Source organism: Thermobia domestica, chromosome 1 (genome assembly GCF_964235325.1).
Source record: "Thermobia domestica chromosome 1, izTheDome1.hap1.1, whole genome shotgun sequence".
Taxonomy (NCBI): domain Eukaryota; kingdom Metazoa; phylum Arthropoda; class Insecta; order Zygentoma; family Lepismatidae; genus Thermobia; species Thermobia domestica.
In genome coordinates, this window is record NC_137454.1 from 219,952,401 (window position 1) to 219,980,022 (window position 27,622).

Below are 27,622 nucleotides of genomic sequence, written 5' to 3' on the forward strand. Positions count from 1 at the left end.
TATTAAGGGTAATCAGTGAAAGGTATATGGAAAAAGGCAAAAAAAAGTGTATGTTGTATTTGTTGATCTAGAAAAGGTCTTTGACCGCATGAATTGGAAATTGTTGTTTGGAATTCTAAAGAAAGGTGGGTTGGAATGGAAATATCGAAGATAAGAAATTTACATATGAACCAACAAGTATTAGAATAGGAAAGGAAATGACAGAGAAGTGCAATTGGAATGGGAGTTTGACAGAGATGCTGTCTCTCGCCAACATTATTTAGAATATATCTAGAAGAGATAGTAAAAAGAGCCTACACAGTGAAGATGGCTTTTCGCTAGGATGTAAAATGATTAGGTGTATATGGTCGGCAGATGATATGGTGATTGTTGCAAAACCTGAAGAAAAAATCTATAAGATGTTAGAAACCTTGGAAGGGTTGTGAAGAATATGGGATGAAAATTAATGTCAGAAAGACAAAAGCCATGGCGATTGGAACGAAATAGTCGGTATCAAATATAGAAGTAGGAGGGGAGAAAATAGAACAAGTGACTAGTTTTCGATACCTGGGTAGTATTATTAATGATGGTATGAAGTTAGAACGTGAAATCGTTAGAGATCGTGGGGGAGAAAATAACAATTTTAAATATTCTTGAACAGAGGAATAGTAACTGGTTGGGACACTAGCTAAGAAGGAACCTAATCGTGAAGGACGTGCTAAGGGTGGAGTGAAAGGAAAGAGAGGACGAAGGAGGCTACAACTGATGGATAGTATCAAAACAGAAAAATAATACGTAAAGATGAAGAGGTTAGCTGAAAACTGTGGAACATGGAAGCTTCTCAGTTGCAACACGTGACCTGCCAATATTGATAGAATACCCATGATGATGATGATGATGATGATGATGTTAGTGTTCCACATACTAACACATGATCTCAGCATGCGTTAAGACTTCACTCAGATACATGGAGGTGTAAAAGTGGCACCTTGAACGTACTATGCAGGAAGGTGTTGATTTTCTGCACCACGTTATTTCGATTAACAAAACATGGGAGAGAGATTTTACGAACCAAAACTGAAACACCAGTCCAGTGAATGGCGCTGCCTGGTCTTCTCACGACCGAAGAAGGTTAAACAAACGACAGCAAACGTTAAAATCATGATTATAATGTCTTACGAATACGAAGGCATTATTCTCTTACATCAAGTGCCACAAGAGGTTACCTGCAGTCTGCACCAATTCTGCCTCACAACACCAGATGCCATACTGCTACTCATGCGATACAGACACACTATTTGTTGGGGAGTACTGGAGCATCGCCACATTCCCCGCATATGAACCCTGCGATTTTTATTTGTTCCAGAAATGAGCATTGTTCCTGCCTTAGGGCGCTCTCTTGAAACCTTTCACAAACAGGAGCCTTGAACGGGGTCCAACAACTGCCACATATCTGGAAACACGTGTTCACCTGGCAGGCAGGACTACATCGTAGGACCGTAACTATGTTCACGTTAGTAACACATTTCACTTTCATTTCCTAGGTATGTTGCCACTTCAATCTAAATTACCCTCGTACATACATACACACAAATCCATGTGTAACTGAGTATCCTAAGCTTGCTTGCTTACTTATACAGTAAACTTCGACTAAAATCATCAGTTATTGATAGCAATGAACCCTAATAAATTCAAATGTACAATGATAGAATATATGTTCATTTATTAATCATTACTAAGAAGTATCATTTACATCTATATACACACACGCATGAATTAATAAATAATATTTGAATTACAAAATTATTTTCCAAAACCTCCTCTGCATGCTGGACTTGAAGTCAATGTTTGATCACATTTCTCCCACTCAGAAAGAGTTTTGGCCTACAATAGAAAAACAAATATATGTAAGTATATTAGTGCTATTGTATTACCTAATGTTATATAGATTCATTTATAAATATTTTTGAATTAAACTTCCATTTAAACGTCACAAGCTCAAGTGTACTGTCAGCATTTCTACTATACTGGAGCTGTTCAGAGTTAATTGGTTAAATGTTTGTGAAACAAGTAATGATCATATGATTGTCTAGAGGTTTTTCTGGAGTCTGAATGATTTACATATACTGTATATATATATATATATATATATATAAATTTTCAGTACACGTGATACGTTCAAACCTCATTGGCAATATATATATATATAAATTTTCAGTACGCGTGATACATTCAAACCTCGTTGGCAAGACAAGAACTCCGACAGAAACCCTAGCAATGATTTGGGCTCCACTTTAATAGTAGGATCCGTCCTCCATATTCAATGTTGAGTAAGGGCGGTAAGCAAACTTACAAAAACATACATATGAATGAACTGATAATTCTCGCGCTTTTTTTTTTTTTTTCGTTTATTTATACATGGAGTAGCTGCAACGAATAGGTGATTACTGTGTCTGTAGCCATGGAGACGCAATTTTTTCTTCGCATAGTAACTTGGGAAACAAAATAATAAAAAAAAAAAAAAAAAAAAAAAAAACTGGTTGAGATTTTGAAAAAAATACTACATACAGCTGCGACATTTTGAAAGTAGGAATTACTACATACAGGGTGTGACATTTTGAAAATAAGATGTCATTTATTGCAAAAAATAATAAACATAACTGAACATGATTATGTCGGTGTTTTGGGTTCACAAAACAAACTTCACATCTTTGGTAAAACGTCGTCGAAACATTTTCCATAATAGTCAAGGCATTGCTGTCATCTTCTAGGTATATTTGACTCATCGCCACGTAGTGACCTGTGTAACATTTGCAATCCCCTGTCTGACAAAGCGCCATTGAATAATTATAACAAAATTTAGACAATGAGCCAATTCGGCTTGGATTCAATTTATCTGGCTGGACCTCTCCTTAATTTCACTTTACAGGATTGCAAATCGATCCCTGAAGAAGTGGTTTATGGAGTATTTTGTAGTTTCTTGTAGGTTTTGTGCTATTTTCAAGAGAATTTATATGCAGGGAATCTTCGCAAAGAAACTCTTAAAATTTAATTTTGTAATTTCTTCAAAATTTTATTCTGAAATTCGGCCATTATGTCTTCTTGGCACATCCCTTTGTTTAGGCAGAAATTATTTCTCATTGGAGCATAAAGAAATCTCAGTTTAGTTTGAGACTCATTCCAGATCTTACCATTGGTTCGGCTCCTTTCGATATGTCGAGATTTAGGTGCTATCCTTTTGTTGCGTCACTAAAGAACCAATTAGCTCCCTTCTCCTTGGTATTCTTTGTCTTTTGGCATTCTTTGTCTTTTACCTAAAACCGTGTTGGGGATCGGACATACGATTCAATTTCTCTTCAAAATTGTGCAGAATGTGGAAAGTTTTGTGTTAAAGTTTATGATAATTATTGCGACTGGTGTTAAATGATCTCTAATTTGACAAATAAGAAATTTTGTTGTGATGCAGTGTTCAATGGATGGTGAGGTTAAGAGTTAAACAAATGAGCATCGCTGTATAGTTGCTGCCCATCAGAAATGAGCCGAAGATAGGTTTGATGAAAATGGACACGTCTCCTTAGATTTTTTTAAAGCACGATATTTGGAATTCTGAACCTGTGCAAGAATTTAAAGTAAAATATTTTCCTGTTCTTTACCTAGTCAAATGTGATGTGAAGATATACGGAGAAGTTGGCAGTAAAGTTCATCAGGTTGTTGGATGGAAAATTAGGTTGTTGTACTTTACCTCTCCGCATGGAAACTAAATTTGAAGGGTAAGGGAAAAAAAGAAGGAATGTCACAAAACTGCATTTTCGAGAAAATTGCGATTTAATATTGAAAACTCGGAAGAAGAATAGGGTTAGTTACAATCTTTTACCCTTTTTTACATGGACATTTTTACATCTACGTATGCATGGCATATACAGTCACAAAGTACCAAGAGTCACCAACAGATAGGACAAAGCACCCGAAAAAGCACATACATGGACATTCCTTGTTTTTTTTCCCCTTACCCTTCATTTGTGGTTTAGTGTGTTTTAACCTCGGAACTTTGTTTTGGACTAAAGTGATGGCTAGTATGGATTTAGTGATCGTGTCTGAAATTATCATGCAATTCTAAAAACAAGAATTTTGTTTCCCATAGAAACTGCGATCACATTAATATCATGTGATCAACGGGTCCTACGCGGATGAGTCAGGGGAAAGTGTTTTAAACAATTTGATTTGATTGTCCGCAATATAAAGGCTTGCGCGCCTTGTGAGTGCAAGCCTGCTCCCAATATTATTTAGTAACATTTCGACAATATAATTCAATAGAAAAATACTTAATAGAAACGACAGTTTATTCTGATGTAACAGATACTGCTTCTAACGTATACAAAATTTAAAACCTATTTTGGCTTGTCAACAGTAAATCCAAATAAAAATATTTGCGATTCACAATTACGATCTATATTTACTTTGAAAATTGGGTGCAAGTAAACATTGTGGGTGACCATGGTATTTTCTGGCAACAGAATTTCTTTTCGATAGCTCGTGGACATTATTCAATAAAGTTAAAAAAAAGAGAATATAAACAAAATACTTAATACCTTAATTACTAATTTCGTCTGGGAGTAATTATATATATATATATATATATATACAGGGTTTTCATAAAGTCTGGACGGATTTAATTTGCTTATAATTTTCATAAAAATGCTCATAATGAAATCAAATAAAGTGCAAACGGTAGCGGAAGGATTAAATTTTTAGTTGGCAACACTGTTAGATAAGCGGCAACTCTGAACACGTTGAGAGAGGGAGGGCAAGGGTCAGTTTCTTACCAAATTCCATCCATTGTTGTTTCCATTGTTGTTTCAATGTTGACTGTTAAAAGTAAGTTGTAAGCTGTATTGGTGTCTGTGTCTTTTAAAGAAATAAATAAATAAATGAAAAACTCCTCTGAGAAGACTATTGTTTTTACCGTATCAAAGATGGCGTCGGTGAAAGAGAAAGCGCAATGTGTTCTGTGGTACGCAGAGCTAAAATCACCAATTCTGGTGTGTCGAAAGTTCACCAAAGAGTTCAAAAAGCCGGCACCGACTGAGAGTGCAATCCGAAAGTGGCATGCGAAGTTCTTGGAGACAGGAAGCGTCCTGGACCGTCCTCGAAGTGGGAGGCCGCCAACATCGCCTGCAACAGTGAGCAGGGTAAGGGAAAGCATCATCAACAGCCCACAAACTACGCGAATGTGTGGACGTAAATGGCGCCCAGTTGGAGGTGTGGCGGTGAATGAACTGAGCTGGTGCAGATTACAGGTAAAAATTTAATCCTTCCGCTACCGTTTGCACTTTATCTGATTTCAATATGAGCATTTTTATGTAAATTATAAGCGAATTAAATCTGTCCATACTTTATGAAAACCCTGTATATATATTCAACAAAAGAAACACTGACCAAAGCTTAAAACCCACTTTATTTTAAATTATAATTTGTAACGGTTTCGGATATCTAACATATCCTTCTTCAGACACTATAGACAATGAATGAAAATACAGACATATATATAGTCATTGTTATGACAAAGTTTAAATTCTTTACCAGTCATATATATAGTCATTGTTATGAAAAAGTTTAAATTCTTTTAACAGACATATATATAGTCATTGTTATACTTTTTTCCCCCTTTTTTCTTCTATTTGCCGAGGCCTTCAGCCAATCCCTTAAGTCTTCTTGATCACTTTCCAACTAATCACGTTCCGCCATTTTTGGTTCTTATAAGGGCATTTTTTTCCCCTTCTTGTCTATGCTATCCAAACTTCCTTGCCATAATTCATTAATAAGTAAGCCTCCTGTCCAGTTCATCAGTTTATCTCTTCCTACCTTCTTTATCCAATCTGCTTCTTTCCACTTTCTTATTATCATTCTTTTCTCTATCTCCAATACTTCCGTCTTATCCCAATTAATTCCGTGATTCGTCTCCTTAACGTTTGTATATGGCATTGGTATCTTTCTTCCTTCTAACATCATCTTCATGTTGTTTTATCCTTTCTTTCATTCTCTTTCCTGTCTCTCCTATATATGACATATCGCAGTCCTCACACCATACCCTGTAGATGACTCCTTCTTCCTCAACATTAATCTTTTTAGTTCCTTTTCAATTTTTCTTCTTTATTGATCTTAATAAATTTTCTCAACTCTTTCTATAACATATATGTATCTGTATTTTCATTCATTGTCGATAGTGTCTGAAGAAGGATACGTTAGATATCCGAAACCGTTACAAATTATAATTTAAAATAAAGTGGGTTTTAAGCTTTGGTCAGTGTTTCTTTTGTTAAAATAATCAATCCAAAGCCATGGATAGTCTTATTATTTTTTTCTTCCTTAATTTTAGTTCTGTCTGACCCGTAATGTTGACATTATTTACGTTTTTGTAACTTAGGTGTGATGTTATATGGTGGTAATACAAATTTTCGTATGCATGCAATGTATGCATATACAGTATGCGAAAAAAAAAAAAAAAATGCCATCACCGAACTCCGGGGTGATTCACTAAATAAATGGAAGAAAAAGAAGTTCTAATAAAAAAGGGTCGAAAATCGACTCTTTTCAGAATTACTAACCGCCGAAAATATAAAAAAAGAAAAAAAATATCATGTATTAAAACGCCCTAGCTTGAAAACTATAGAACCTATTGCATGCGGTTCATGGAATAACAGAGAAACTAGTATGCGCTCTACTTAAATATCCACATTTAACAATACTCTGGTATTCACGCAACGAGTACTCACTTAGTACTTATAAGTGTATTCCCACACCCCAATTACTTTATATAACTCATTACGCCTGTATCGAGATATTCTGAAATATGGATATTTAAGTAAAGTGCATACTACTTCCTATGTATTTCCACTTGAAATTGATCCTGGTTTTCAACCCAGGGCGTTTCAACACTCTGCGTAACATTGTATTCGCACCTATAGAGGAACTAATGTTAAAAATCGGTTGTTTCGTGAACTCGTTAATGATTTTTCACGTTTTCGGCGGCTAATTACTCTGATAGGCGCTTTTCGACCCATGTTTATTAGAACTTCCTTTCATTTGATATAAGGAACCACCTTCCGGAGTTCGGTGGTGTTATTTTCTCTCATCTCCATTTAGAACATTTATCCAAGTATCAATATTTTAATTTGTATTTTGCCTTAATGAAAGTGGCATTTAGAGTTGTGAACACATATCCCACATGAGTATTCGGTGAAACATTTATTATTATTATTATTATTATTATTATTATTATTATTATTATTATTATTATTATTATTATTATTATTATTATTATCTATAAAATGATTTACTTTGTACCTACTCTTCGTGCATATTTAAATATCTAAAATGTCTTAGCTATATTGTAAATATATAATAAGGTATTAGTAGGGGCACGAGTTTTTTGCACTAAGAATTTGAAAATTTCGCGTTTCGTTTTTCATACTTCGCGTTTTGCCGCATTTTCCAAATAAAGTTTCGCATTTTTTAACTCTTCTGGAAAAGATATTCCCTGTATGTACTTTCCCCACACCACTACTTACAGGAGTGGCAAGGATCACCCACGTATCAAAAGACGAAGAAGGGTCCTTTTCATACAAATGAAAAGTACTGTGGTATTGAGAGCTCGAGTGGATCATTTTCTAGGTGTGAACCTATCTCCCTGCAAAACTCAATGGCAATTACAAATATACTTTTCAGATCAATAAACTCAGCAAGTACTCATTTTTGCTCCTCCAAATTATTATCGACTGTTTAAAAAGTTATATTCGTTGAATTTTCGCTGACAGCATTATCAAGACTTAGACAAGGAAGGTATTTAGTAGGGATAGGGTGTACAGAAATCACATGTTTACTCTCATAATAAAATCATTCTGCCCAACAGAATACACAACTTAAAACTTCTTTCTTCTTCAGTGGTTCGTGACGACAATGAAATTGTCAATGACGTTATTCCAACTTTTGTCCAATGTGCCCATGTCCAAATTTAATTTTGATCTCGTTCGAATGAAATAAATATCATATGCCTGTCTTTCTATGAAAGATGACTAGTGGACAGGAATAAAGCCTTTCTGTGAATGACGAAAATTTTAGAGGAAGATAGGCATATGAGACTTGTTTCCATTTAATTTCCATATAAGGCATATGAGACTTGTTTTCATTTATTTGCCATATAATCTTCATACACTCAATCTCTAACTAAATATCGTGTTTTACTTAAGCCCTGACAATGCTGATAGCTATAAATGAAAATTCAACGTTTAATATATAACAATCTGTGATAACCTGGTGGAGCAAGAGTGAGTTCCTCTTGAGTTTATTGGTATGCTTGTTCTTTCGGTTTCACTACAAAACTTTTTGAATTCTCAACGATTGCAAATCGTTCTTGGGACGAGAGCTGCACTCTTGAGTTAATTCATTTATTTCCTGGAGTATCATAAAAGTTTACTGCTACTAATGCGTTTATCAACAATAATCAATTAATAGCTACTTGGCAATAGACTTAGCTTACCGTGTGTTCTACACATCAATATACGCTGTTACTTTTGAAAATTGCACAAGGAATGACGAGAATGCGTCTAAATTCAGGATTTGTACGGCACTGTACGATGTATGAACGATTACAATTTCAGGGGACTGCGTATGTAAGGCTCCTTGGTTCATTACTTGGGGTAGTACTGAGAAAGGCACATTATGCAGCTCAGGTAGTGACGCGTGGACAAGTGAACAAGAAGTGAGCAAGCACCACTGTGCCTCACCAAGGGTGCAACATAAACAGACGACTAAGTCCAAACAGAACTGTATAGTCTGCTTACAGGAAGACAGCTTTTCACGCTGCAAAATTGGTGGGCATATATGGTATGCCACCATGATAGTGATGAGTATATGGAAGCAATAAACAGACAAGAAACGTACCCAGCAATGATCAGACAATAGACTTTGCACTTTGACCTCACTAAAGAATGATAGACATGTCTGCATGCCATGATGGACCATACAGTGTTGTCCACGGTATATGTTCATTACTGGAGCACGGTAACGAGTTTAACAGAGTTTTAACAAAATAATTTTTATTTTCAGACATTGTGTCTCTCAAAAATTCTAACTATCACTCTATTTACAGATTTCTATAATTCCTGAATATTATTTGTATTTCCGAACTTTCGACTTTCCCCTGGAGTCTTAGTTACGGAGGATAAAAGCAGGAAAAAGAAAATAAAAACATCAAGAAATAAAATGGAACGACCTTATCAAGGGAAGAGTGGTGCTGGAAAACACTTTGTCAAGTACAACGATTAAACATCAAATGATGGTGATGTACTCCAGTACGGCAGAGTCGATTTGTACACTCTTTTGTTCTTTAGTAAAAGACTGCTAACTTGCTAGCTCGTATTATTATTATTATTATTTTTAATGAATAAATAAATTTTCGGATTACGAATTAAAATGGGAAGCGGTAATTACAAAATTCGCACAGTACTGGCATAACAACGAAAATAATAGCACGAGCTGGCATCCTACACTAAATAAATAAATAAATAAATAAATAAATAAATAAATAAATAAATAAATAAATAATAATAATAATAATAATAATAATAATAAAAGAGTACAAAAATTGACTGCGCCATATTGCAACTTGCATCATCACCATTTGATGTATAATCGTTTATTTTATTCTTTGATGTTTCTGTTATTCCTTTTCCTGTTTTTATCATCCGTGACCAAGACTCCAGAGAAAAGTCGAAAGTACGGAAGTACAAATAATATTCAGAAATTACAGAAACCTGTATGTAGAATAATTTTAATTTTTTTTCTCTGAATTTTCTCTTATTTCCAGGTGTCAGACCAACCATTTTCCGTGACCCCAGCATTTAATAACATAAATGCCCATTAATGAAGAATACTTGTAAGGAGCTAAATAAAGACTTAGTTAATAACAATGGATAACATGTAAACTTACCAAAAACTTGGCCATCTTTATCCTCAACAAACAGTTATAACATAAGGATTTTCATGAAAATTTCAAGATACTGCCCCAGTCAATTTGAAAGAAAATGCAGGAAATAAAGACAAATGCAATACGAAATTTCAATTTTTCCCAAAATCCCATAAACATAGAATATTGAAATAATGTTTTATTTTTTAATATATGACATAAAGATTTAGAGGAGGGAATATTACAGCTGCCCAGGCCAATTCTCTAATCTCCATTTTGTTATTTTTTTAAATAATTATTTATGTTAAACACACAAAAATTGTATTACGCAAGATGTTAAACGTAAAAACCAAAGATAAATGATATTAAATATCGATAATAACTAAACAGCACTATATGAAAGCTACTAATAATATTAATTATATTTATCTACTTATTATTTAAAATCACTACAATAATAATTTTCTTATAAATTTGTTAAATGTGCAAAGAAAAAAAAAAGTTTTATCGTATGAAATATTAAAATGTAAAAAAAAAAGTTAAATTATATTACTAAGTAACACAATTACTTAGATTGACTGCTTCACATTTTCTTCATTGGGTTCCCGTGTTTGAATTATCGGCTTATCTCAACAAATAAGCAAAAGCGGAAAAAAATCGTATCTTATGTCAGGGCACAATATTTCCGGTCGTCAGGTCGCCATTGGCTACTAGAAATTTAGAAATGGCGACCAGTGTTTGGTATGAATGGTTTCTGCCTAAACTCATACGGCTGCACAGTTTCTATTTCGCACGAAAATAATTGTCACTGAGTGAGAGAAAACATGGAATGTGAAGTCTTTCTTTGTCAAACCAAAGACCTTTCGGGCAGGAGGGTGGAAGGGGCCTCTCATAATTTGTACTTGAGAGATACTGGTGACCATCATTTTTGGATTGATGAGTGTGTCTAACTTTGAAATTTTGCGCCTTGTCCTATGCACAATTCCCAATTTTCCGTGATCTTCAGGTTAAGAACCATTTTCCTTAACTTCTTCATATAATTTCATTTTTCCTGACTTTTCCGGGATTTTCCTGATTTTTAGATCTCTAAGACCCTGGTTTAAACTTGGCTTGGCGGCGTCTATTGAACTAGCGGGACGCATGCCTTTCCATCGGCTTCCATTGACCCATGAACATCAGAATTTAGGCCCTTGAAAAACCATCGCTGACATCCTGTGTAGCACACGTCATGATTTCAGATGGGTTCCGCTTCAACTTGTCCTACAATAATAGCCACATACGTGTTAGATGCTAGTATGGTGAACGAAATCTGAACTATGGAGTGACAGTGGCCAAAAAGCAGATGTGATGGTGAGGGGTCCCATTGGAATCACAACAAGATTTCCGTTACTATGCACTGCGGTCATTCCATATCAATTCAACACAGTGACTTAACCTCACCATCTCAGATTTTAAAGAAATTTGGTACATAGATGCCCTATAGATAGACTAAGAAAAATACCAAATTTCAACTTTATATATCAACCGGTATTGAAGATAAGGCTATGTAAAGTTTGAAAAAATCCCCTAAATAGCATGTTCAATGTATTCTGGAATTGCAGCTCTCGTAATTAAACTAGAGAGCTGGTTGAGGTGTCATTTTACAGCATTTTTCATGTCCTTTCTTGTGGTATACATCATATACGCTAATATAGTATTTGTTTTTTCAAAACTAAAATCAAAATTTTACTTCCAAAATTTTTTAAAAAGTACATATTTTTAAAAATTTTGAAATTAATTCCATGAATAGATAATATTGTTGTAAAGCACCTGGCAAAATATGAATTTGGGATGATAATGGGTTCACTGTTTAAAAAATTCAAAAGACTTGATTTTTCAAGAATACTCTGTACGTAGGGTAATAGCACACGAATGTTAAATTTTAATTTATACTTCCGTGAAAATAAAAATGAACACTAACCTGAAGAGAGAGTATAGATGAGTCCATAGTAAAAATTTTCAATAAGTAGTAGGATATGTTTATCATTTGAAGTTTGAAAAAGCCACATTTGTTCGGTATACATCACTTTCAAGTAGAACATAACTTCTTCCAGTGGAAGTTACAGGATTCACTTTTGTCAAAACGTCCACTACTAACATCCACAGAACACCAGCATTTCTTGAATATGAGAATGGCGGAGATGGTCCAGGTGAATGAAAAAGTTATTCTTACTTCATCAAGTTCTCCATTTTTCTGTGAAACATATCTGAGCCACCAATTTTCTTCATAGACAGCGGTGACATAGCCTGATATGTCTTCTAATTGAAGTTTATTTGGGGATTTTGACACTTCCTTTCCCAACCCTGCAAACCATCTGAAAATTTTAATACAATTTGCCCCCATATTGAATTTGACCCCCCCCCCTGAAAAGCTGTGTATCCCCCTAAATAAATTCCTGTGCAGGTCCCTGATAACCAGTGCGCTAAAATGGCGTTTAGACAAACAATGAAAGCTGAAATTTTAAAATTAAAAATTTAGTATGAAATATCATTCAAGAAAATTAAAAGTTTAACTGATAAGCTACAGATGTAGTCGAAAAAATTTGCCTACTTTTTACCAATATATTTAAGCAAAGTTAAAAATATTGATAACTATGAAACACGCATTCAGGCAAGCAGATAGATAAGATAGAATTTGTTTCGTTAGCAGGGGCAGCTTCAGGATTTTAATTTTGAGTAGGCCAATGTTTTTTTTAATTTTATTTTTTTTAAACATAAATGTCTATTATTAGTTCCTTTGCAGTAAATATATATTTATTATCTTTTAGTCATTTATATTTTTCAAAATTTTTGGGTAGGCCCTGGCCTACCCGCTAAAGCTGTTTCAGTTCGTTTGGTTTGTTTAGGCTTAACGTCCTTATGTAACAGCGAGGTTATGAAGGATTGGACATATTACTTAAAGTGGCATCTGAACCACTACTCGGTTTTCAGCTGAGAGAAATTTTCTGGGCTCATCGGGACCCCTTAATTACAAGGCGAAAATTAGATTCAACTAACACAGATGAGTCGAGATATGTGAAAATGTCATTATGAAATTCACACGATTTATGACATTTTTTTTTTTTTTGTTTACACCATTAAAAAAAAAAACACCTGGTTTAAACCAGCCAACCCTGCTGTTGTACCAGTGCTAAATGTATATTTTTTACAACCCACGTTTATATACAGTAACATTTTTTAATCGTGAAACTTGTATTATTATTTTATTAACTTTTATAAAAGTAAACTTCAAAAATGTCAGCACTTTGACTTAGCTTTAAGTTAAAGTTTTTAGAATATGAGATAATAAGTATTGCCAGAAGATTACAAGTCTCTATGATATATTTTAATTCCATTACTCTACTTTTCATATTTATTCCCACAAGTAAAACAAAAAACCTTGCATACTTGTATTTTTCAGCTAGGTACAGGGTATTAATGAAAACTTTAGTGTTAGTTTTGAAATTTTTAAACAATGAAGTCATCATCATCCCAAATTCATACTTTGCCAGGCGCTTTACAATACTATTTATTCATGGAATTAATTTCAAAATTTTAAAATATGTACTTTTTGAAATATTTTGAAGTAAAATTTTGATTTTGAAAAAAAAAGAATTCTGTATTAGCCTATATGATGATGTACACCACAGGAAAGGTAATGAAAAATGCTGTAAAATGACACTTCAACCAGCTCTCTAGCTTAATTAGGAGAGCCGCAATTCCAATTTCAAAATATATTTAACATACTATTTTGGGCAATTTTTTGAAATTTTATGTAGTCTTATTTACAGTACAATACCGCCCGATGGCAGAACTTTCTTTGTCTTTCTGCGATGAGCTTTTGCAAGTCAAAAATTTTCTGTAGAAATTCTGCAAAATTTTTCGGCGGAAGAAACACTTATGATTGTTAAAAATACGCTTTACGCGACGTAAAAAACAGCTCAAACTATATTTATGCGAGTAGTCCGTGCATTTAAGACATCTACACATAGGCATGTTTTTATACTTTTCTCTTGGCTATTTTTTTCCTCTGGCAATTTTTCTGCACAGGCGCAACAAATTTTTTGTGATCACATCGCAGATCGCAGCATGTTCTGCTATGGGGCAATACCGGTTGATATATCAAGATGAAATTTGGTATTTTTCTCAGTCTATATGAATAGTACCCTTGTGCAAAATTTCACGACAATCTGAGATGGTAAGGTAAATTTTGTTTTCAAATTGTGTTGATTTGACCTGGAACGGCTCATTGAAGGCAACTACATCAATGGTTGCTACATGAGGAAAGTTCTAAAAGCCGACGATTTAAGCAAGACAATACCTTCGCCTCAAATATCTTGGAATGTGAAACCTTTCTCTGAGTTACAACCAGGGATTTATTTGTAGCCAGGGAAGCCTGGGAATTTCCCTCCTTCCAAGTTTTGACTCCCTTGTCTCTTAGTTCAGTCTTCCCAGGGAAAATACCCCTTTCATAGGCTATATAATCTGTTATAAAGTACAATAATTCAACTTCACGTTTTAGTACCAATCCTTTATAAAAATTCTCCCCCTTCTACAAAATCCACAAATAAATCACTGGTTACAACCGGACCGTCGCTTCCCTGGGCTGTACGGTCGCCTATGAAACAAATGTGAGATATGGTTGGTCGAGATCTTGTTCGGTTCTCCAAGAGACAGTACCGATAACTTATAGACTTATATTCTAGCATCGTGGAAGGTGTTTAGTCAGGAAAACATCAAACGTCTGTTTGATTCAATGTCATGACGTATAGAAAAATGAAATGAAATCTTTAAATTTCACGTTCCATTATTTAAAGTGCCATTCAGACTATTGCAGTCATATTTTTTGTTACAGTAACTGAACTTAAGAATAGTCTGAATAATGAAAACTTACCACTATAGACAATGCATGAACACCAGAAGCTAATTCATCTCGCAGAAGTTCGTTTACCATACGATGCCTCTGAAAAGAAATATATTCACATACATATTTGAAACTTAATAATTTACTTGAATTGTTATTTCAACATAAATTGAAAGCACGTTATTAACCTGAAACAAATTTATATATTCAAAGTAAATGTATATCAAAATATTACTTTATAAATGAAGTCTTCCAAACTATATATATAGTTACAAATTCTATATAAATCTTCCTGTAGCAAGCATAATTTCAATGACCATCAATACCTCGAGCACATTTCTCGAGTGCTTATCGTAAGGATTGTTTAACAAGTTTGTACTAAATTAAGAAGTTCAATTTTTGGTATTCTATCCATGTTTCATTTATTTTATTTCAAACGCACTCATTGCGTTCATCATCAGAGTTCAACTAATTTGAGAATTGTTGTACAATTATTGTGATATAATTTCAATTGTTGCATTTTATAATTTTATAGTATTTCAATATGAAACAATTAAATATTTCTTTATTATTATTCTCGTTCTCCTCTTTCTATTATTACAGTGGACTTTCTCTTGACCAACTTCCCTTCAACACTCATCTTACAAAAAATATTCTCGTTCGTTATGTGTTACGTTATGTTTAAATCTGTTTTCGTTATGAGTTACGTCGGTGCTCCACACAATACACAACAGCACAAATCACACACTTTTTAAAATAGATTTTACATTTTTTAAGTCTAAATGTGTTCTCCTTTGTTAAGTAAATGTGTCCACAAAATACAGTACTGTATTTCATTCAGTATGTAGGCTCAATCTTTTTTTTATTTTATTTTATATATATATATATATATATATTTTATTTTCATCCATCTATACACCGTAAATAAGTGTGTGGTTTGTGTGATACTGTAGTGTGCTTTATTCAATATACAGTATTTCGCTCAACTGAGTGTCACTGGAGCAGCCCTGCCGTGTCGCGACAAAACGCTGTAACTTGAGTTACATTGTTTTGTCGCTATAAGTATTTTTGAATTTCCCCTACCGATACTTATGTTCACCAGGCCCAGCATTGAGTTGAGTCAAATACTTTTGAAAATATACCAAAGAGAATTTCGATGTAAGTAGGAAATTAGCCGGTCTGTAGCAACTTTACGGCTCTTTTTTTCTCAAAACTGCTCCGCCAAAGTTAAAGCGTTTTGTCGCGACAGGGCACAGCCTGTGGTTGAAAACTCTCAATGTATGTTAGGTCTCAATCACATGAGATTGAATAAATACCTGGAGTGTCTAATCTTTCTTGATCTTTCACGAATATACTATTTGTTTGATCTTATATCTTCTTGAAAATTATGTGGAACATAAAAGCTTACACCATGTTACGCAGCGAGTTGTTCACATGCTATGATGCCATACTTCAGTGAAATTAAAACATTTGTAAGAACTTCTGGATACCAGTACGTATGGCAAATAACGGAAGAACCTTCTAGTGAGAAAGTAACACACATTTACTCTACACCACGATTATTCTGCTAATGACCGAATAAGGCACTATTACCGAAATACCTAGCCAGTAATTTGTTTGTAATATCTATTTACAAGTAATCACTTATTTCCATTAACAGCATGCATCACTTACTATTTCTAAATATTATGTTAAATACATCCAAAACAGACAAGAAATAAAATTTAAAAAAAATGGAGTGTTATATTTCTTTTTACTCCAATGTATATGGAAGGAAAATATGGAATACTGTTTCAAGAATTTCGACATAATATTTCATTGGCCCTTAGAAATGAAATGAAATCTTTGAGTTTTACGTCTCACGGTTATGCCGGTTAGGCTAAAGGAGACGGTGATGATGACTAATGAATGAAATGGTGGAATGAAGAAAGTGGGAGGAAACGGGAGAACCCCGAGAAAACCCACGCACACGGTGTTTGTCCACCACAAAGTTCACTTGGCAGGAGCTGGGATCGAACCCGGGACCCCAAGCACCAGAGGTGAACGCTCTACCACTGAGCCACCGCGGCCCCCATTGGCCCTTAGAGTGATGTGGACTCGTCAATAACTGATAAAAGTTTGATGGGAACGTCACTAGCGAGGTTATTTGTTCTCGTCACGATAAGACCAATAGCCAACACATGCTCCATATTAAAGATGAAAAATACGTAAAATATACAAAAACTGTACTTCTCATATAAGTTCTAAAAATTAAAGAAAAAATATAACAGATATCACGAAAAGGCTAAAAGAATAAATAATAAAATCTAAATATATATGTAACTTGAAAATAGCTCAAAAGTAGAAATAATATAAACACATAACAGGAAAAATCTAAGAAGAAAAAGCTCATAGTACGTTAACTACTCCAATCTTACAAACCAAAGTAAAAGTACTTTCATTAAAGACCTCATTATCCCCTCAAATCTCATTCAGATTTTTACGCAGTCCTCAGAGATCTCTGGGGTCTAAGTATTCTAGACATTCTGTAAGAATCTGCCGAATATTCAGTGAGACGATACAATCTTCACAATACGGTCAGCGCCACGCACATTATTGGAATGTGTGAGACGCGAGTGCCCCATACGCACTAGATAGGAAAATATGAGATGAGAGTCTCTTATATTCATTAGATAGGAATATATGAGATGAGAGTGTCTTATTTGCATTAGATAGGAATATATGAGACAAGAGTGTCTCATACACAGTCGAGCCAGGATCATTTTATCTCGACGACTAGTAAAGTCGACGCGGCCAAATCACACTCACGAGGCTTCAAAGGAAACGGAACACCACTGAAGTAACCCACATGTTTTTCTGTTAACATGAGAGGGATATTTCAACAAGTTCTTCTAGTTGAAAGAAAAAGCGATGTTGCAATTATTTTACCCTCTTGTACATAAAGCGGTGTACAAACTTAGTCAACACGTTTTTTTCATCTTTATACCTTCATATTTAATATGTTGATTACATTCAAAGCACTACTTTAGTGTTTTTTATGTTGGTGATATTATTATTATTATTAATAATAATAATAGTAATACACACCCAAATGTATCAACGCGCTTGTCGATACCATATTCGCACTGTTTATGCTTGTTTGGAGTATTATTGATGAATGCGCTTAGGGCAAATTTTCTGCTTTAGTACAAAGAAAGCCTGTTGGGGACTATCTGGTAAGTAGCAGAAACATGATAAGTATACGCGACGACGTCTGTCAATTGCCCAAAATAGGTTTCACAGACTAGAGCTTACGTTCACTGGCCCGGTTCCTATGCTTGCCAGTGTAAGCGCATCCGTTGAACAAAACAGCTACGGACATCCGAGCACGGGAGAGAGTGCTCCAGTCCAATATCTGCCAACGTGGCGTTCTTGGGTACTGTGTAGACACGTTCGTTCCCCTGAATGCCCACGTGTCTCAGCACCTAGCAGAAAACGACGACACAATTCTTTTGCTGTCGCTGATGGATCTTTCAAGAATATATTGCACTAGTGGTAGTTTACTAAAGGCGTTCTCATCAACATAATAACGCTGTGTGAATCAGTGCATATAAACATACGACGCAACTAAAGCTGAAACGCGTGATCAAGAACAAGCTTATCTGCTGCTGTTTCAGGAGTGGATACTGAACACAAGCCATGCAAACTATATTCCGAATTGTCTTCGTCTGTGGCGAAAGCACAACCAACAGAATTCTCACCTTTCGAAACGACAACATAAAACACATTAAAATCGGGGTCTGTTCTAACAAGGCTCGAACATCTTGCTGGAATTTTTTGTGTGCTGTTTGATGTAATGACAAAGATCGAGCATTGATGAAGTCAACAGTCAAGATGAAACGGCACAAACATGTAGCAGACAAATACATACAAATTAGTCTTTCATGAAACTTCCGTAAGCACGAACGTACAATAGGCGCGCATTCCGAGGACGTGTTGTATATGCTATAAATCTGGCTACCACGGAACGGAAACTACAGGGATTGTTTCAGTGACTGAAGAAGTCATTGAGATTCCATTGAAAACATGCCATGTTTGGAAAGATTAACGTTTGAGACGAATTTTACCTCGTGAGCCAATTATGGTCCACTCACTATCCATGAGATCGTCTTCGATCAAATCTCACTGAAATTGAAGATGGCTTTCGTTTTCAGATGAAGATTTCGGTTTCCTCTGAGAGGACAGGGTCAATTAGATGACGACCTGATGGCTTGGTTAGTTGATTACTGTTTAAGCAACGAGACTATATGAGACGTGAACCTGCAGCTTAACTTGGGAACCTCCCACCAGGAATGACCGCGGATTTCCAGCGCGGTATACTAACTATATAGCCACGAGGGAGCCTTCTGTACGGGTTGAAACTGACTTCCTAAAAGTTTCGATTGCGAGTGGAAACGGAACTGGGAGTGAGGTTAGAATGTTCTCTACGTTGCGACGTTTCGCATCAGTAGTGGAAATATCTTGAATACCATGACAACGCTTCTCTTTCTGAAAAGCTGGAAAAGTCCCTAAACCAAGCAGCGTTCACCCTTGAAATTAACGCACTAGGATTTGATCCAGGGATTCCGCCAGACCCCCAAATGGGAGGTGTCACCCCCCTAAACTTCCTGTAACCCCCTATAAACTTCTCCTTTCATCCGAGCCTGAGCAAGGAATTTTTCACGTATTTCATGTTTTGTGCGAAGAAATCCAATTAGAATATAGAACTCTCAAACGATTGAAAGAAGAACTTTCTTCAACGCATTTCTTATTGAAACTTTCCTGTGAAGAAAATCAATACATTGGGCCTTATGCAGAGTAGTTCTGACGCGTGATTAGTGCCATACTAAAGAGTTCGACTAACATAATTATGTTTCCTGCAGTAGTCAGGTATTTAGTATGATGCTACTCATACGTCAAAACGACTATGCATAAGAACTATTATATTTAATAATTTGTCAGCTCTCGCAACAAAACTGCTTCTTCCAATCTGTATCACATCAGTGGAGAGATTATTTTCAACAATGAGTAGAATTTTAACTTTGGAATAATGCCGGCTCACTGCAGAATGAGTTAATAATTTGATGGTGACCTGGGAGAGACCTTGTTTACCTGATGTTTCAAGTAAAAATAAAAGTAATGAGGCTGATTTTGAAAATTTTACAAGTTGTGCATACGGGGAACGGTTGAGAAGTCCTATACGAGTGGCATCGATTCAGTTGCGCCACGGATGAATCAAAATATATGAATTTGAATTTCAAAGAACATTAAGGAACTTGGAATAGTATTTTGCAATCTTTGTGAGACTTCGCTGCGGTTCACAAGTATGCTTGTAAATATACTTCAAATATTTATTTTTTCATCAGGAATACAAGAAGCATTTAACTTGACTATTAAACGAACCCGCGTAAGGCAGTAAAAGTTATAAAGTGTTGTTACAATGTGTGAAAATGTGAAGAAGTCTAATGACGGTTTAGAGGAGAGTTTATCAAACTATGCATAATATCAAGACTATTAACACATTCGTGGATATGAGCTCCTTCGTGGCTAAGCGGTTAGCGTAGTCGCCTTTGGCGTGGGAGATCCGGGTTCTATTCCCAGCGGGAGTTCATGTGGTTTGGATTCCTTGTTAATCAGTGGGTCACGTCTCATATAGCCTCGCTGCTGAAAGGGACGTTAAACTCAAAATCAACTCAACTCACTCGTGTATATATGCGTCACATTAGTAAGTACAAAATGACGGGTTCACTCGAGCAGACGGCTTTTCCAAAATCAAAATTTATAGGTAAAATACGATGTCAAACACATTTCATAAAAGAAGTATAGTGTGAATATAAGTAATTTCTGTCATTAGATATCACATTGAAATACATTTTGAATGGGAGTGATCGTATTTTAAGTGTAACTATTTACTGAAGCGGAAGGCGGAAGTATACAAGAATGCGAAAAAGGTGAAAATAAACGGCGGGAATGTTCTGTTCGTGTTAGCAATAGACATTTCCAATGGATATAATGCAAACATACGATTTTATTACAAAGAATTGTGTGATAAAAAGCGTCATATTATAAAGTTTTTGCAGCGTCATGGTATGTTGAAACGTAAAATCAACTATGCGAAGTGTGGAAAAGAAGTAAAAATTCAAAACAGACGATTCTCCTCGCAGCGGACCATTTGTACCCGGGAAACCAGTGAAGTCATTTTGAAAGTAAGAGTTGTTACGATTATTTAAGTGTTTTTGAAGGTGAAAATTATTGCGGGTATTTTATGTATTTTTCCACTATCCTTGTTTATGCGTATGCCCCCGTCGCTGACGCGTCTCTTCCTACGGACGCACCCCCTAGCTCCACACGGGCCCCCCTGCTGCGCTCCTGCCCTGACTCGGTTAGATAGCATTCGTGCTTTTAGTGGCCACCTAGCAAGATGATTCGTGGTTTATGCATTACCTCCTCATTTAGTGTATGCTCTGCAAGAAGAAACCAAAAAATGCAATAAATGTGTGAAAATTTGGTAGAGCAGTTTGCTCGAGTAATGCCAAAATTAAATTTGAATTGGCTATAAATTTTAACAAGTTACCCGTACAATATTGCGATAAATGTGCAATATCTGCAATTAGCAATAAATGTTCTAGTATATCATGTTGATTTAGCACTTCAGATATCAGATCGAGTTCATCTAACCAAACCTAACCACTGACTGATCTCAGTCGTGAAAAATGAAGATTTTTCATTTTAGGCAGGGCAAATAGAAGTCTAAGAATGACAAGAGAAATGATAAATATAGGAAACATCCGACGTCTATTTTTCCTTATGCATAAATTAATCACAAGAACTACGACGGATTTTAGTTCAGCAGCAGACAAGTGAATTAAATCGTAAACATTATAACTTACCTTGATTGTAATGGGTATTCACGCAAAATAAATTTAAAAAAAAAAAGAAAGGAAAAGGCCAATTGAATGTTTGTTAAAATTAGGGTTGCAGTGAAAAGTTTTTTTTTTCTTTTTGTTATTGCAGAATTTTAGGATAATACGAGAAAGGTAAAAACAATAGTAGCTATGGGCCTTATGCAGAGTCGTTTTGATGTGTGATTAGTAGCATAATAATAATAATAATAATAATAATAATAATAATAATAATAATAATAATAATAATAATAATAATAATAATAAATTTTATTGCAGAAACATCTGAGAACATCAGATGTATTACAATCGTCAGAAATAGAAGTTGAAATTTTTAGGGTTACATATATAACATAACATAATATACCATAATATAAACAAAGATTACTGGATAACAGACGCAAATATTTTAACTATCAATTTTGAGTTCAAAAAATTCTTCAACACTATATATACAATTATTAATAAATAATTTCTGTACTTCTTTTTTAAAAGCCAGAAATGGAAGTTTTCTTAGAAATATAGGAAGAAAATTATAAAATTTAACTGACATGTAGTAAAAGGTCTTCTGCGTCTTACTATATTCACATCTAAATAATCCTAAACGGTTTCTGTTTCTAGTTTGATACGTATGAGAGTACCCTAACTCATTGTAAATATGATTGTTTTCCTTGATGTAAAGCAAACATTGGTATATGAAAATTGCAGGTACTGTCATAATTCCTAATTTAACGAAGCTTGACCTACAATGTGCACGACTAGGGAGACCGAGCATTAATCTTACACATATCTTTTGTATTTTCAATAGGCTTTTAATGGAGGACTGATGACCCCAAAGTATCGTTCCGTAACTTAAATGACTGTGAATTTGTGCATAATAAACAGTTTTAAGTACCTTTAAACTTACGCACAGTCTTAATCTACGAATTAGATAAACCCCTTTACTAGCTCTAGATTCCACTTTAAGGATATGGTCGTCCCAGTTCAAATGATTATCAATTAAAAAACCCAAAAAAGAAGCGGAATATTTTTTAAGTTCTGCATTCGAATTTTTGTTATTGTAGGTAAGCACCAAGTCTTTGATCTTATCAGAGTTAATACAAAGCAAGTTGGAAGTACACCAGTCTTTAATAATATCTGAGGTGATGCTTAATATAGACTGAACTGAGTCTTTTTGTCGTGAGTTAACACAAATATTCAGATCATCAGCAAATAAATAACTATTAACGAAGGGTGAAGCGACGTTGTATGGGAGGTCATTGATATAAATAATAAAAAGAATCGGACCAAGAATAGATCCCTGAGGTACTCCGTGTCTAACAGGCAACAGGTTAGACTCTTCCCCTTCATAAACAACCCTCTGATATCGTCCATTTAAATATGAATGAAGAAGTGACAGAGCTGCATTATCAAAACCATAGAATTCTAGTTTTTGCAACAAAATATCATGAGACACCGTATCAAATGCTTTCGATAGATCATATAGTTTTACATGAACAAAGTTTTTACTGTCCAACCCAGAAATACAATTTACCAAAAATGAGACAGCAGCCTTAACAGTTCCTAGCCCGGATCTATATCCAAATTGAGAATTGCTAAATAAATTATTATGTTCAAAATAGTTAACAATCTGTTCATTCAAAACAATCTCAAAGACTTTAGATATAACTGGAACCAGTGAAATTGGTCTATAGTTATCAAGAGAAGACTGATTTCCTTTTTTCATTATAGGTACTACTTTCACTAGTTTAAAGCATTCAGGAAAATAACAGTCTAATATACAAGAGTTTATAATATGAGTTAAAGGTTCCTTTATGAAATTTACACCATATTTTAACATAATAGGACTCAGATTATAAATATCCTCACATCTACTGCTACTCATTTTAATAATCGCTTTCTCAATATCTTTTACTTCAACAGGATGAAAATTAAACGTAGTGGTAGGTTTAGACAATTTATTTAAATAAAAACCTGAATCATTATTATGAGGGTATGATGAAACTTCCCTCAGTATCTCTTCAATTTTGTTAACAAAAAAGTTATTAAATTCAGAGGCATTCAGCTGATTAGTAGCATACTAAAGAGTTCGACTACCATATGTTCTCTGCAGTAGTTAGGTTTTTAGTATGACGCTAATCATGACGTCAAAACGACTCTGCATAAGGCGGTATAAGTTTTCCGAAAGTCAAGCACCCACACCCCTTAAATTTTTTAACAACTCTCCGATTTTGAAATCCCGGTGAAAACCCTGATTTGATCGGTACAGAATGCTCTGCATCACGATTTTCCTAGAGGTGTACCCGAAGTGACATTTAGCGCAGCGAAGAGGACTGTGCGAGTAGAAACGAACATTTAATAGATAATATCCAGCTTTCAGAAATTCTGGAAGAGTAGGCAAACTTACGTTTCTGAGGCTGGGTCGCAAAAAAACACATCTTTTTGTGACTGGGTCCACGACTTTCTTTATTAGTACAATGCAACACTGAAATCACTAGATTTTAAGGTAATTGTTTAGTAATGGGGGGGGGGCACTAAGGAAAACAAAACGGTACATGTGCCCTACGGGGCTCTAACTGGCCTTTACTCGCTAACGCTCGCCCGGCAATATTATATGAATTCTGTTATTAACCAAACCTAACCGAATCTGAATAGAATATCGCTAAAGAAATCGGTTAAAAACCTGCCCCCACCTTCCCAAAGCTAAACAATAGCCGGTTTTAATTTATGCCCGTAAAATACAGGATTACCGAAAAACACTATCTCATGAAGTAAGTGTACATTTCCTGCTAAGAGAAGTTTATATTGCAAAATGTAAGTATGCCCCTTTCAAACAGGATAGCGCTGCCCCTTTTGAACAGGACAGAATTTTTGCAAGAGTTCAGAAATAATTATTGCAAGAATTTAAACATCTTTTGTAATAGATGCTGTCAATTTCCTAAGTTATCACTCAGTTTCACATTTATGGACTCCTTCGTAATTTAACAAACAGTTACTAATAAACTATTTTGCACTTTACCTTTATAAGAGGCTGCTGGTCGAATTTGTTGGAGACAACCAACACTTTAAAATGGGTTTCTGCTCCTTTTGGAACATTGTGCATATAAGATTCGTTAATTACTTGTAGATGTACAGTTCCTAATCCTTCTGTAAGTTTCTGTCTAATATTTTTTTCAACATTTTGGTTTCCTTCTAGCATAGCAGAATATCTTGAATGTAAAATCTTTTTACTGTTTGACGTGCAAATGAGAAAAGCTTTGCAGTCATACACTTTGCAAACAGCTGAAAGCCTGTGTAGCATAACAAGCTTTCTTTGTATCTTGTAATCGTCTAATTCCTGCTAGACAGCTTACTGTAATCTGCTAAATAACTATCACGTGAACATGTAATCTACTAAACTGCTATATCAATTCAAACGATTTTTTCCCCACTCTTGTTATTAACAATTTCCTTTGACAGTCAGTCACGCCTATTGCCAGTAGCATTTTGTTATTCTTAGGTTACCGAAGTAGCAAACTAAATTAATTATTTCGACACATAGAATACTGACCAGACTGAACTGAGTTGGTCAAGAAACACAATAGTGAATAAAATAATTTCCCCATTGACACATGAATACTAGATACTCCTATGTATTCAATTTAATTAACTGCATTGTTTTCTTTTAAAACATAGTAATTGTATATTTAAGGTAGTTTGCTGTAATTTTACTTCTCCTGTCTATTCGTAACCTAAGCTGCTTTAATGTTCAAGAGATGGCAGCACTCTTTTGTTAGTAAAAGCAGGAATATTGTGTAGAGTCTATAATTTTTTAAAAAAATATATGCTTGTTTAGTATTGTATTACTAAATACATAGAGCAGGTATAGATAAGTATTGTAATATCCTTACACCAACAAGGACAGAAATTTTATCTGAATTAAACATCTCACAAAATCTTTTATATGCAAAGTTGGTTGGACTTGCGAGTGGGAAACGCAACTCATACTTACCTGGCGTAGGGGTTACCGTGATCAGTAAGGCGGTTCCCCCGGGGCGAGGCTCTTCCATTGCACTTCGGTTGGGCTGACCCTCGCGAATACCCCAAACGTGGGTATCTCGGGCGCGTAATTTTTGATAGTCGGGACTGCGTTCGCGCTGTCCCGGAAAATCTAATTAAACAAAGTTCATTTAACTTTTATGACGTAAGTCGGTAATTAACGTCATTGATATAGATTACAGAAGAATCAGTGGAATGACATTGTGCGAGTACACCGATAAAACCCACAATGTTACCCACTACACTTACTTGTTCAGCATCGAACTAGGGTCTTCACGTACCGAAGGTAAGCACTTTATCACTGCCGTGGCTTCGTCTTCGATTGTCATACTACTGATGGGTGCATTGTGCAGCGATTTCAACATTTTAAACTAAATTGGGATCGGTTTAATCCACTTGCACACAGTTTTCTGGGTTGAACCCTAAGCGGTAAGGATTGAAATTTGGAAATTTAAACATGTGATATAATTCATTAAAAGGAAAATTCCATCATAAAGCAAAACCCATGAAGTGAAGTGGTCAAATTGCTCTCTCTATTTTCCGCGAAGTGTTGTAGAAGATTCATGGTTGAATTTATGTTAAATTAAAATGGTAACAATGATGTGCGCCCAGAAGCTGCATATATTGATTTTTTCCTGCCACTTAACTAATACCCACCCAACCAGGTACATTCTAGAAACGTGCCATTTAAGTTCCATATGTACCGTTTACGTACCTGGTACTTGAAACATGTACATTTCATATGCATAGCACGTGTCGCTAGGTACGTGCCTTTCGAGGAATTTCTGACACTTGAAAGGTACTTTTACATGCTTCACTGGAATGTGAGGAATGTGAATGGCACATACCCCATGTATCATGGCATGGTTGTGCGTAAGTTGCTTCGTATTGCGACTACGGTTGCCAAGTTAGCCACGTTGTGACGAGATCTGGCCATTTTGAGAACGTCGTTAGTCACATAATTTCCAAAGAGCCAATAGTGGCTTTTTAGCCATATGCTTTTCACTTCTATAGCCACTTTCTGAGTTTAGCCACATTGTAATATATTGTGTGTGTCATTTTGCAATTTTCTGACGTTTGATGCGTTCTCTAGGTTGTAACATTCTAAACCCCACTGGCAGAATAGTCCTCATAACATGAGCATTGATGGTTATATTGTGACGTTACACAGCAGAGAATTAGTGCAAAACCTGTACGTTAAAACTAGACGTTAAATAAAATTTTCGGGAAGACGTAAGTTTAAGTATAAACTAACTCCTTAAAGAAATTCAGCCTGATAATATAGACATCCTTCAGGAAATGGTTATCCTTCCTTTTCCATTATTAGTTGGCTATGAAACAAATGCCGGAGACATATACAACCGCTATATACAACAGTGTGGTGTTGGAATGTGTAATGATTAGGATGTGATGTTTTATTTTATTTTGTTGAAAGTTCAACACTTCCAATGTACCCGTAAAAATGTACTAAAGAAATAGTGCCCATGTTTTTTAAATATTCAATTAGAACTGGACAATCTACATGAAATTTGCAATCGATCAGTGAAAACGTCATCTTTCTAGAGCCTTTAGTTTCTGAGATCTCATTGTCGAGAAACATATATGTGTATTTTAAAAGAGCTCCAAAGATGGCAGCACAATTCATTTGCATGTATTTCGGAGAAGGCTTACTAAAGGCAAAGGCCTTTGAACAATAATTTAGAAGGATAAACTTTGTGAAAAATATTTATTTCAGTAATTTATTTAAACTACACTCTTTTAAAACTATTTGTCTTTGTTATAAACGTGAAATCACAAATAACCGTAAATTAAAGGTTTGAATGCTAAGATTATAGGTTA

At 35.0% G+C, this 27,622-nt stretch overlaps 1 protein-coding gene and 1 non-coding gene across 2 annotated transcripts; one reads left to right on the forward strand and one right to left on the reverse strand.

Moving 5' to 3' along the window:
- Window positions 1-1,685: 1,685 nt before the first annotated feature.
- Window positions 1,686-25,262, reverse strand: LOC145694124 (bolA-like protein DDB_G0274169). Its single transcript, XM_081770246.1, has 3 exons — window positions 24,765-25,262; window positions 14,856-14,924; window positions 1,686-1,863 (listed from the first exon to the last, which is right to left on the reverse strand). The coding sequence occupies exons 1-3, from the start codon at window positions 25,044-25,046 to the stop codon at window positions 1,783-1,785; spliced, it is 432 nt and encodes a 143-aa protein (XP_081626372.1). The 5' UTR covers window positions 25,047-25,262; the 3' UTR covers window positions 1,686-1,782.
- Window positions 25,263-25,728: 466 nt separating this feature from the next.
- Window positions 25,729-25,890, forward strand: LOC145668835 (U1 spliceosomal RNA). Its single transcript, XR_014128106.1, has one exon. It is a non-coding gene; the product is annotated as a U1 spliceosomal RNA (small nuclear RNA).
- The last annotated feature ends 1,732 nt before the right edge of the window (window positions 25,891-27,622 follow it).